At 40.9% G+C, this 12,656-nt stretch overlaps 2 protein-coding genes across 11 annotated transcripts in view; both read left to right on the plus strand.

Moving 5' to 3' along the window:
- The window catches only part of FAM149A (family with sequence similarity 149 member A), a 27,050-nt gene extending 23,084 nt beyond the window's left edge, over window positions 1-3,966 (plus strand). For both annotated transcript variants that reach the window (XM_021393396.1, XM_021393397.1), the window contains exons 9-14: window positions 43-146; window positions 365-592; window positions 924-1,044; window positions 1,633-1,758; window positions 2,120-2,198; window positions 2,694-3,966. In XM_021393396.1, the coding sequence (XP_021249071.1) occupies window positions 43-146; window positions 365-592; window positions 924-1,044; window positions 1,633-1,758; window positions 2,120-2,198; window positions 2,694-2,767 (732 nt within the window). In that variant the 3' untranslated portion in view covers window positions 2,768-3,966. The remainder of the gene's footprint in view (window positions 1-42; window positions 147-364; window positions 593-923; window positions 1,045-1,632; window positions 1,759-2,119; window positions 2,199-2,693) is intronic.
- The window catches only part of LOC110397297 (cytochrome P450 4V2-like), a 92,749-nt gene continuing 84,418 nt past the window's right edge, over window positions 4,326-12,656 (plus strand). For 5 of the 9 annotated variants that reach the window (XM_021393385.1, XM_021393387.1, XM_021393388.1 and 2 more), the window contains exons 1-3: window positions 6,408-8,471; window positions 11,107-11,219; window positions 12,459-12,544. In XM_021393385.1, coding sequence (XP_021249060.1) covers window positions 8,255-8,471; window positions 11,107-11,219; window positions 12,459-12,544 — 416 coding nt within the window. In that variant the 5' untranslated portion in view covers window positions 6,408-8,254. The other 4 variants (XM_021393392.1, XM_021393390.1, XM_021393394.1 and 1 more) reach the window with 4 other exon arrangements.

Here is a 12,656-nt window from a genome sequence, read left to right on the forward strand (position 1 = left end):
AAATAGCAAGAAAGGTTAATGTGTAGTTGTTGCTTTCGCTAGGCTCACCATTTCTCCAGCAGCTTCTGTAGTGACTTGAATGGAGTGATGACAATTCAAGCAAAACCACTCCAACAGAGGCACTTTGCCACAGTACAAAAAATACAGTAAGTACTGATAGGAAACTTTCTAAAATGTGGCATAACTCAAATAATGTTAAAGAAGTTTTGCAGCTATGAAAAGGCAGACATCTTTGTGTGCATCATCAAAGTGACCGAATGTTCGGATTTTTAGAGGGTTACAATGATACTCTGTTAACAAATCTTTTTTTTTTTTTTTTCATTTATTCTTTTTCCCTATCTCATTCTTCTTTCCTTTTCCCCAGGAATGAGCAAGAAGACAAACCACATAGCATTAGCTCCAGTGCTGCAAATTCAGTACACACTAGTTTGGGGAGAATTGCTGATAACCATGTTCTCTCATCATCTCGAGTACTGCTGGCATCTGCTAGGAGGCTACCAAGCCATCGTAGGTTGCCTTCTCTCACTTCTGACCAACTCTCCTCAAAAGCTCCTAATATATACAATGATGAAATCCTTAGGGGGACTAAATTGTGAGTTTTTTCATTTTATTTTCTGCTTTCCTCAGAACTTTACTGAACTTTCACCAGTGAAGGATTTTGGAAAATGCTTGAGAACTAATCAAAGATTTATTATTTTATCTAAAATTAAGAGATAAAAATACAGCAAGCAACACAGTGGTTTTTTTTTTTTTTTTTTGAAGAAGGGCAACCCCTTTAATTTTTTTTTTTGTTATATTGGGTGCCGTTACTTTCTGTGGCTGAGCTCTATTAAGAAATGTACTGCTTAATAATTTCACACTACATCAGTGAAGAAGGCTTGAATTTGAATTTTCCTGAAAGGCAATTCCTTAAAATTCTGTAGGGGTGCCAGCATGGATCGTTTATCTTCTGGTTGTGCACATACAGCCCAAAAGAAGTTACCACCAATAAACTCAGAGGCTGTTAAGCAGTATCCTTCAGTCCCTCGATTGCAACAGAGCTCTGTAAGTTTTTTATTTTTGTACAGGTAAAGAACCTCTAGGTGTTTGAAAATAAGTAAATTGCTTGTCATCACTGGTTGGGGGGGGGGGGTGGAGGCAAGGAGGAGGGGAAAGAAAGAAAAACAACCAACTAACCAGATCTGTATTTCAGTGAATCTGGATTTAAATATCTCTTTTCAGTGTCTTGTTCTGTCTGTATGTGTGAAAGGAGTAGAAAGTGATATTGACTGGAATTAACGTTTATCAGGTTGATTCTGACCTATTTTTGAACAATAGAAAAAGTAATAAGCAACAAGAACTGAAGTAAATTGACATTGCAGTATTTCCCTTCTGAATACAGTTTTGAATTGAGACACAGGTAAAGTTGTTTTTTCTAATATAGGCCTTCTAGGAATTATAAACTAATATAGACTAGTACAGATTCAAATATATCTGAAAAGCGTGAGTAGGTTTAAATGACCTTAATTCAATACTTGTAGTTAGTGAGAAAATGTTTTCCTTTTCTTTTGTGCCCTTTTCAATGGCAATGGACACATTATGTTAACCAATTCAGTTTCTGTGTTCTCTCAATGCTCTTTTTGATTCTCTCAGCATCGAGGACGATATGCTCAGAGCAGAGTGTCCAGTGCAGTACCTGGCAGTACCGGGCAACGGCCTCTCAGAGAACGAACTGTTACTAATCGATTTTCAAGGCCCAATACGACTCATACGTTCAGGGTATGTCATGCTGTAAACATCTGTTCATGCCTGTTGTTGGTGTATAGGTGGTCTTATTTACTGGATCTCTCTTGATTTCTGTTGTATGTGGATTTCTGCTCCTTCTAGAGAGCAGGATCCTCTGAGGCTTTTTGAGGATGTGGATGTTTGCAAAGCAGGACTAATGTATGAAGAAGGAATTTCCTCACATCTAATGCAGCAAACAGATCTTTTGAGGCAATCTGCATGGAAGAGTGCAGGTTTCAGTACTGTTGTAGCTTTGCAGCTTGTTCGGACTGACTGCTGAACTAGAACATAATAAGCAGATCATCAGCAAGTAAGAGTATCATGCTATCAAACAGTATTTCTTCTGTTTTTACAGACGGACATGCCTCAGAAAAGATCACTAACTCCCATGGATTTTTCTAACCATAGAAGGACAAGTCAAGGATTTTTAATAGGTAAGCAAAGTAAGAATCACTTGGAAGGTGAAAGGCCAACAAAACCTACTAACGCATTCTACAATGGAGAAATTAAGCGCTCAAGGAGAGCCACCTCAGCATGAAAGAATGGATGTGCTTGGCAGTATCTGTTGGGCCTGGTTTTGAAGTTCATTCACACTACTTGGCCAGAGATGGTCCTAATTGACTGCTAAAATCCTCAAAAGCATCTTTTGGTTGTTAGACTTCAAAAGAAAAAGATTTCCCACTCCTCCAATACTTTAGTTGTGATTTCAGTGTATTTACATTTACGGCAAGATTATGTGGTGTACAGGCTAATTATCTGATTATAATGATTATGTGATTGTAGCAGTAATTTATATAAAAGATGCTGTGAGAATAGAGACAAATTAGCAAGTATTGATCTGAGCAGGCAGGTGGCAGTAACTCAGATATAATACATGAATGTCTTGCTGTTTCTAACACTATTAATAGGCAACATTTTATATTTTCTAGGCTCACAGCATTACTACAAATCCTTTCATAGAAATCCTCTAACCTCACGGAGGAGATTTCAGATTGCTTCTTAATGCAGTCTAGAAAGAAAGAGAAGCCCTCTGCACTGAATGGAAGCACTCAATTTGCCAGCTAGTATCTTGTTTGACAAAGAACATATGCAGCATGCTGGTTTCTGCTGAACCCTGTGATCCTCCAGAATACCTGTATTACCTTGTTTTAAAGTTGTCTAAACCAGAGGTTAGATTAAAAATTAGAGCAATATAGAATGAATGGTTGAGATCCTGGAATTTCAGGTGTCTGCGCTCTTTGCAGAATCAAGATGCTGCTATACTTTCTTCTCAGGCATTCTTCCTCTTTCTGTCTTTCCTTATGGAATTGTTATTCTGCTTGTAGAAGTAAATAAGTTACGTTTATGCTGTAAAGTCCCGTTCCAACTTTTTCTTTTTTTTCTCAGTGTTAAAGATGTTCTGGTCTACCTGGAAATCAGTTCTATATGGAACTTATAAACATGAATTAGCTGCATCTCCTATTAAACTCCTGTTCCAACATTTCTGCATTTTCATTGTGTCTGCTTTTTGCAGTTGCTCTATTGTAAATATTTCCTCTCCTTAATTTTTCTTCTTCCTTGAGTTCTTTTGGTATGAAATTATTTCACTGCTTCTTAAGCTGTTCAATGCATAATTTTCTGTAGAACTGCCGGGACAAACTATGTTTATAGGAAGCAGTGTTCTGTCAGGCCAAATGTATTTGTAGATCCTGAATAATTGGACCTGCATGCTGACTTGTGAGTAAGACAATTCTTGAGATTTCTTATAAAATATTGGCTGTTATTGTACAAATTAGACCTGTTTTTGGTATGCTGCCCAAATGGGAAGAGGAGACTGGGATTATTTTCTGCCCAAAGATCACAGTCCTTACCATGTCCCTGGGTATTAATACTGTGTGTGCAGTCAGTGATTCCCTCATCCATCAGAGCCAGAAATTTAAGTAGATGAGGTAGAGCCATTGAAAACAAGGAAGAGAAAAGCTTAGTTGTATGTCTGAATAATATTTAATAATAGAATCAGTTTCTTGCCCTTGGAAACTAATGCCAGTTCTCATCACTTCTTTCTTTATAAAAGTTCAAGGCTTGGTAATCCAAGACAAAGCGTTTGTAATATATATATGTATATATATATAGTATCTGTACTGTTAATGAGATCTTTGGTTTGTATAAAATTTCATCAAATGCTGCATTCTTTTGAGTAAATGAAAGCATTTTTAAGCTACATTCCTGGTTTAGTGTTTTCTCCTTTGATTATGCTTATTATGTTTATTCTCTGCTGGTATTTTGCTGTAGTGTCTTACAAAGCAGAAGGCTTTTTCTTTGGTGTTGCATGTCAATTTGATGCAGTTTGTTCAAAAATCTCAAGTCGTGATTCCATGTAAGCTCAAAATTCAGACTTAAGTATTCTACAAATTATGCCCCAAATTTTGCTCTTGTGAGTTCTCCTGTACGATACAAATGTGCACAAGGCTGTACAGAAAAGATGATAAAATGTATCTCTTACCATCACATGGCGCTTCATGGTAACACTGATTTTTCAGGTTGTGGAATAAATGAAAAAAAGAAGTTATGTACTTGTTTGGTTCTATAATGACAGAAGTGGAAGCTACCTCAGTGGAGAGATGATCTGGCACTTTGTAAAAGAGAGAAGGTTGCTGTCACCTGTGGAGCTTTGGAATTAGGCACTGCAGAGGAGTGCAGTAAAGCATCTGCTTCACAAGGTTAATATCAAAGAAAAGATCCTGTGAATTACTAGAGGTGCAATGGAGACCTTTCGTGTGGCACAGGAGAGGGAACAGAATGGGTGATTGTCGACTACCAGAAGAATTATAGTGCTTTCTGTTTGGTCAGATTTTGAGCTCCTGATAGAATCGTGGGTTGTCCTATAATGATAGTCAGTGTACTACATAGAGTTTTCCAAGCTTCCTTTTTATTTTTTTTATTTTTTATTTTGGAACGGGGTGGGAAGTGGGAATTGTTGGAGTAATGAATCTCACTTCTCATACTAGCAGCACATCTAAGTATTTATTTAGCACACTTCTGCACCAAGCTTTGGGCTTTGAAGCCCAGGTAGCAAAAAGCTGATAATCAAGTCCGTCTGAGGATGGAGGATGCCTAAGCATTTTAGCATTGACAGTGTCTTTTCAAATGGAGACATACTGTGGTATCTTCTTCGTTCAGGTGAGGGCTGTTGCCTGCTCCAAAAGTAATGCCTCCTATGTTATTCTGTTGGTCCACTAAGTCAGAAGCAGATGTTTGTGGTATGGCAGTAGAGGCTGAACCTTCCCACCAATATCCTGTTACATTTTGTTGCCGTGTGACAGATGTCAGCAGAGGGGCAGTCTGACAAAATGACATCTGACATGGAAGTGCATGTGGAGCACAGATGTGAAACTGAATTCCTCCAGGTGGAAAAAATTGCATCTATTGACATTTGTTGGTGCTTGCTGAATGTTTATGGAGACCAGTCAGTGGATGTGAGCATGGTGAGGTGGTGGTTGGTGCGTTTCAGCAGTAGTGACAGCTACAGTGGGTCACCTCTGCTGGTGCAGATTTCTACAAGCACAGCATGCAGGCTCTTGTTCACTGCTGGTGAAAATGCATAGCTAATGGTGGTGACTATGTTGAAAAACATTGTTTTGTAGCTGAGAATTTGTTCTATCAAATAATGTTATTGTGCTCTTTGTGTCTGTAGCAGTTTCCATGGAAACAAATAGGAGGCATTACTTTTGGAGCGACCTACATGCAAAATTACTTGTTTTCACCACACCTTCCTACACGTTTTCTGCTTTAATCCTGTTGTAATCTTGCACGTGGAGAAAGAGTGGAGGTCAATTGCAAATGAATTGTGGTGATTGCCAAGTCAGCAACAAGTTTGTCTTTCTTACCATGAATGCTGTGTTTTTTACAAGAGATGGCAGAAATGCCTTGTATGCCTTTTGCTATAGTTAAGAACCAACATAAAGAACATATCACAGTTTTTTTTTTTCAGAATATGTTGTGTACTTCTCTTTTGACATTCTGTTGTACCAGAACCATTTCACCCTTGCTCTGCTTTATGAGGTTTTTTTCTTTTGTTAATGATAATTTCATTGATTTCCTCATCTGCTTAGTGACAGGTGAAAGTTTGTTACCTTGGTTACCTTAGCCTGTGGACTAGCACAACTGCTTGACAGTATGGCAACTCAGGTACATAGACTTTCACTTAAATGAGAGGCTGGGTAAAAGAAGATTTGTAATATTACATGGAATTATGAAGGCAAAACTTCAAGAACTGATAGCATCTACTGAAGCACAGTGCTGAGCAAATGGCTCTCTGGGCAAAAAAGGTATAGCCCCATGAGCTAACCACAATCTGGTAAAAAACTATTAAAAGATATGTGTCTCTCTTGCAGAACATTCTCCTTTGGAGCTTAATGAGCAAAGGTTCGTAGAGATTGTGAGTCTCAGTGACATAGTTAGGCCTCAAGGATGCCAGATTTCTCATTTCTTCTTTTTAGGTATATCTTCTTGTGTTTGTATCAGCATCACCACTGCCAGCTGCTGGCAGGTACCTGCAGTGTTAGCTCTCCTGTGTATTTCACTGTTTTTTTTAATTATTTTTCCCTCCAGAGGAATTGTCAGCAGTTAAAAACACAGATTTTTGGCACAGAATCATGATTAATTATTTCTTCTAATTATCAGTTTCATGATAAAAGAGCAAAAAATGCAAGGCTTTTTAAAGAAGAGTGTGTAATTACCTAGCTGATATCCTTGCTACACTGCAGAAGGTGAGCATCTTCATCCAGCCCTCTTCGCTCCTCCCTCCCTCCCTCCCACCTGAGGAAAAGAGGGGACTAATGGCAGTATAACTCACTGTTTGTGTTTATAAGACGAGGTATGTATCTGCTTCTTTCTGTAATGGATCATTACAAATAACAGCATTAGTAGCAAAGTTCATTTCCAGCTGTTTACTGTGCAGAAAAAAAATGCAATTCAGCTCTTATGATAACATGTTGACTGGGAGACTGCAGGAACAAAGTGCTAAACTTTATTCCACTCTGCTATCAAGAGTAATCAATTGTTCCTTCCTTAGCTCCTGATGTTCTTTCTCTATTTCTATTTCTTCTTAGTCACTGATATACTCCTGAGGCAGTAAAAGCAGCAGAGCTTATGATCCTTACATAAAATCGTAGAATGATTTGAGTTGGAAGGGCCATTAAAGCCCACCCAGTTCCGACCCCCTGCTGTGGACAGGGCTGCTACCTGCCAGATCAGGCTGCCCAGAGCCCCATCCCACCTGTCCTTGAATGCCTCCAGGGATGGGGGCATCCACAGCTTCTCTGGGCAGCCTGTGCCAGTGCCTTACTGCCCTAAGACTGAATAATGGTTTAAAGCCATTCTCCCTCACGCTTGCACTACACTTCCTGATGATGAATCTTCTTCTTCAGCTTTCCTGTAGGCCCCCTTTGGGAGGCCTCTACAAGGTCTCTCTGGAGGCTTCTCCAAGTCTGAACAGTCCTAAATTCCTTACCCTGTCTCCTATCATAGGAGAGGTGCTGCAGCCCTCTGATCATCCCTGTGGTCACCTCTGGACTTGCTCCAACAGGTCCATGTCCTTCTTGTGCTGGGGCCCCAGAGCTGAATGCAGTACTGCAGGAGGAGCCTCATCTGAGTGGAGTAGAGGGGGACAGTCACCTCCCTTGCCACTTCTGATGAAGTGCATTGCACTTTTACCCAAGCACTGTGCAAGTCGCTTGCTTGCCTTAACCACCTCCTCCTCAGAGTCTCAGATCTCTGAGAGGAGCTGTGGAGAAACAACCTGTGCCTCTCTGTTGTGTGCCTGTACTGCCACCAGCTCAGTGTGTCTGTGACACTGGTGTTGGTTGCTGTCAGTATTGTCACACAACTTTACCCAATGGCTGAGAATTCAACAGTGAGATGAGCAAAAGCTGAATGGAGAAGCATGTTTGTGCTTTACAGGGCTCTTCTTGATTGTAGGTCTGCATGGGCTCCGGTTTGTCATGCTCCCTGGGCCCCCAATGAAACTAAAAGGGAGGCAGTCTCCATCTCAGCCACTTCACAGTCTTCAGACACTGTGTGACAGAACACTGAGCAGCAAAACTTTGCCCTAAGCATTCAAAAATGCATGGAGAAAAACTGTCAAAAGCACTCATCCTCCCCATATCATCGCAAAGATTTTCTCTTGAAGTTATTTAAGGAAAGTTTTGGCTTGTGAAAGATCCTGTTCCTTGTTTGAGCCAGGACACGGAAATGGCACTGCTCCTTGCCCCCTGCCTGCTCTGCTGTTGTGAACTGCACGCAGGCAGCTTCTCTGCATTCTTGCTTACGTCAGTGTTTATTTTTGTGGTCTAGAGCTGTGCCTCTGCACTGTGTTAACTCCACCTCCCACTCAGGGCCAGATCCAGGCTCTCTGCTCACTATCAAGTGGCAGCAGTAGGCAGCACCGACTGGGCCTGGCACAGAGGTCAGAGCTGCCAGAAGGGAGCAAGGCTTGGGCCGGAGCAGGGAGATGGCAATGGAGGTCATGCTAGGAACCATGGAGGGAACGCAGCTGCTGCCCTGGGTGGTCGGAGCCATCACCCTGCTGCTGACAGTGGTGACTCTACACTCCCTACCCTCCTTGCTGAACTACTGGTGGAGGTGGTGGGTGATGAAGCCCGTCCCAGGCATCAGCCCATGCTATCCCTTTGTGGGAAATGCTCTCCTGTTGGAGCGGAAGGGAGAAGGTAAGGACAGCTAAACCTGCCAGCTGTGGGGTTCTGGCACTGTGTGGGGCTTGATGCAGGAGCCAGCCCTGGGGAGGTGTGTGGGTGGCCAAGTCGTGACTGGCAGGTAGCAGTGTGCCATCACCTATAGGTAGCTCTGGGGCTGTGAGCTCCTACGGAGGGAAACTGAGAAATAAGCAGTGGAGGAGAGAGGAGAGAAATGGTATAAAAGTGGCATTGCTATTAGTCAAAGATTAGTTGGAGGTTCAATCGATAGTGGTTTCCAGGTACTAGTGCTGGACTTGGGACTCTTTCTTGCTCTTAGAGATTGGGAGTGAAAATACTGTGGAATATATTTTTGCAGGAAGTGTGCTGGGCTGCCTTCACAGGAAGTACTGTTTCCTAACACAGACTGCTGTATCCACAACACAGCTCTTAGATGTAATCCAAACAAAGCTTTTAACTTGGGAAGCAAAAGTACTTTAACAACGTTGTTTCCCTCAGTGAGAAAATGCAAGGGAATTCCAGCATGCTAAGCTGCTAGGTCATTCTCAGATTTAGCTCTTTGTTAGGTTTCTACATGAGATTCAAAATAACATTATTTGCAAGATACCTTTCAAAAGTAAATTTTACTGTGCCTGTGTTGGTCAGTGGTGCCTTCTTTCAGCCAGATGCTTGAGGGAGCACAAATGCAGTGAGTACACGTTGTCTTTCCATTAGATGCCCTATCTTGCACACTTCTTTCCTGAGGAGTCTCTCTGGTGTGAAAACTTCTCCAGCTGTGCTGTCAGTGCAATAGCAGTCTTTTCTGGGTACTTCTGTGTGTGCTGACCTTCTCTATGCGCTCACGTTCCTGGTTGTGTGCCTGCTGTGCTAGGTATGATGCCAAAAGAGTTACAGGAGCGCATGGAAGATGAGGACAAGTAGAGCATGGGTGCACACATTGCCCAGTGCTGACACACACAGATGTTCCCTCTGCCTGTTCACAAGTGTGTGCCCTTGCATCCTGTGGAGACATAGCATTTCCTCTAGATACAACCTTGCTCCTCCTACACACAGATATGAGATCTTTGCTGGAAGTGAGCAGGATCAGGAGACTAGTCTGAATGAGAATGAGAGGCTTTTTTTTTTTTTTTTTAAGAACATCACTTCTCTCTCTAGAAAGCAATTAGATTGAGACCTTTATGTTCTATGGAGTCTCTTATCTCCTTCGTTAGCAGGAGTCACATAGTCTCCATGCTTTACTTAAGCCCATGACCGTCCATCTCTGTTCTTGTTTATTCCTATAAATATGAATGAAGTGTGTGGTTTATATTTTTCATTAAAAAAATGTAGCAATTCAGAAAAATAACATTTTATGAAAAAAGGATGAGGTTTTGCAGCAGAAAGCAACAGAGAATCACTTTCAAATAGTCATGATCTTACTGGTATCAGGAGGCACTGGAAACCTGTTTTATTTACATCATATTAGTACCAGGAAAAGAAAGATCAGAAAAGAGTATAACAATCTGGATGCATTCTGGATAACATGCCGTTAGAACTTTGCATAAGACTAGGGAATACTGTATTTGGGTATCTATCAAGAAACCAGTCATCATTCTTTTTCTTCCATTTTGGGACCTTCAAATTTGAATTCTGCATAGGCAGTGGGATGAGGTCATCTGTTGTTTAATCTGGTTTCTAAAAGGGCAAAGGCAGGTTTAATCCTTAAACATCCTGATAGCATCCACCTCCTCTAGAACTGCAGAGCAAGCCTGATTGCCTTCTGTGATGAGATAACAGGACCTGTGAGCAAGAGAAGAACATAGACACTGCTTAACTGGATTTAGCAAGGTCTTCAATTCCATATCCCATACTTCTGTAGAGCTAAACTAGAAAGATATGACCTGGGTGAGTGGATAACAAGATGGGTGGAGAACTGATTGTCTCACCACTATGAAGTCCAACTGGCAGCTGTGCAGTAGTGCTCTCACTCATGTGATTTGTGGCATAGGTGATCCTATGAGCTTTTGTGGAAGTCCATGATGACTTTGTAAACTGCCATTTATCCTTCAGTAATGTTTCTAAAATGATGAGGGTTGTTTAATCCTGTGACATCCTGCTTTTAAAGGCCTCTGCCATTATCAGCTACTAGACATTCTGAGTGATACTAGTTCCTGCACAATGTTCTGCCATTACTGTCTGCTGTGTCACTTGTGTGTGTATCACAAGTGTACTATCTGTGAAAGGAATATCAGATGGGAAAAGGCTTGGTGTAATAACTGGGAAGTAAAGTAGTGTCTTGATATAGCATTTCGGCTAGTTCCAGGCAAACCAAAATGCAAGATTTGATGAAATGAATTTGGTTCAAGTTATAACAAAAGCATTGTAGTGCAACAAGCGTATTCTACAGTGCATTGAGATAGCTTAAATCAAACTGTCTTGTCTACAGTTTGGAGGGGTTTCTCTAGAATACAGAGCCTTTGAGAGTGCAGCTATAAAGAAGTGCTCCTGTGAGTACTAACAGACAGGAGAAAAATATGCTGCTTGGTCATTATAGCAAGATAAAACTACAGCACAAACATGATTACAGAGCATAAGATGAGAAAGTTCATAACAGGAGCCTTTCATCTCCAGCAAAAGTACCTTTTTATTTAATCTGTTTTTTCAATTCTAGGGTTTTTTAAACAGCTTCAACAGTATGCTGAAGAGTTCAGGAAACTGCCACTGTTTAAACTCTGGTTAGGTCCATTGCCTCTCGCGATATTGTATCATCCTGATAGTGTGGAGGTGAGTGTGTGCTTGTCTCCTTTTTATCAGCTTTACTCTCATGCAAGTCAAGCTCAAGCTGTTAGTTTCTATTCTATCAGTGTAATTTTTGCAAAAAAAAAAAAAAAAAAGGCTTGAACTGATTTAACTTGAGGCTGTCCTCTGACCCCATGCAAAAGAAAGGCTGAAAACATAAGAATAAAAAAAGCCTAATCTTGGAAGAATTCAATGCAGAAGATGGATTGGCAAATGAAAGCATCTAATTAACGTGTTTTGTACAAAGAAACATCCCCCTTAGTCGTGTTTTCATGTGTGGAAACTTCTGCTCCAAAGATCAGAACTGGCAAGTCCATAGCAGGGAAGGCCAGGCCACTGGAATAGAGGAAAAACATTACAAAATGCTAGTTGCAGTGCTTGAATCTATTTGACCTTTGCATGAGAAATTCATGGGTCTGTTTTGATGTCATGGAATGTAGTTGTTAGTTTAGCTATGGATAATTATTGCCCTGGAGCTGGGAAGGTAGAATTGTTTCCTTGCTGTGATAGACAGTTTGTACTGAAACTGGGTGGTGACATCGCATTGACAACAGTGGACAGAAGTGCAAGGCAAGGTGGAGAACAATGATTTGGTGTGCAAAAATGATTTGGAGGAGAAAAAAAACAGGATACACCACTTGTATCAGCTTGTGCTGAAGTAGAACATATTTTATGAGGGAGTAAATGTAAAGTTTCACCCTATCATCTGATGACATTGTATAGTGTGGTTCTGGCTATTTAAGAAAGCAATGCAAAATTCATGCCTGTTTAGGAACTGTCAGTTGTTAAGCTGATTGCGTCATGATTTCAGTCCAGTATTATCAGAGAAGAGAGGGCAGTGTTCTTTTCTTGCTGAAAAACTCCTTTGCAGATGCCAATTCTTCTGCAAATAAATGGTACTTCTTGTGAATTTGGTTGAGGCTGACAACCACTGGATTTTCTCTGAGCTCTGCTGGTAACTTAAGGAATTTTTCTTTTTGAGGAAGATAAGGGGAGTGGAGGTAGTAGACTGAGTATTTCACTATTTCTCAGGATTGAGATATTTATGGAAAGACTTGAGGGTGTAAATTGTATGTTTCCCCTTTGTACCAGCTGGTGCATTTGCATTTTCCTGAGGCTCGGGGCATTTTTGTGAAGGAACTGAGGCTATGTGATGTAATCTTTGCTGAAGATCTCTCTCCATCTAGCAAGCGAAGTTTTCTGACCCCTCTCATTTTCTGACAGGCTATTCTGAGCAGTTCAAAGCATATAGAAAAATCATTCCTGTACAAATTTCTGCACCCATGGTTGGGGACTGGACTTCTGACAAGGTATAGTAAAACACAGGTTTGATTCATTACTCTTTTCTTAAAATTTGCAGGCTATATGCAAGGGATATGACTTGGAAAGAATCTGTGTTTTGAAAGGTTGTATCCAGTGGAA

Source organism: Numida meleagris, chromosome 4 (genome assembly GCF_002078875.1).
Source record: "Numida meleagris isolate 19003 breed g44 Domestic line chromosome 4, NumMel1.0, whole genome shotgun sequence".
Classification (NCBI taxonomy): domain Eukaryota; kingdom Metazoa; phylum Chordata; class Aves; order Galliformes; family Numididae; genus Numida; species Numida meleagris.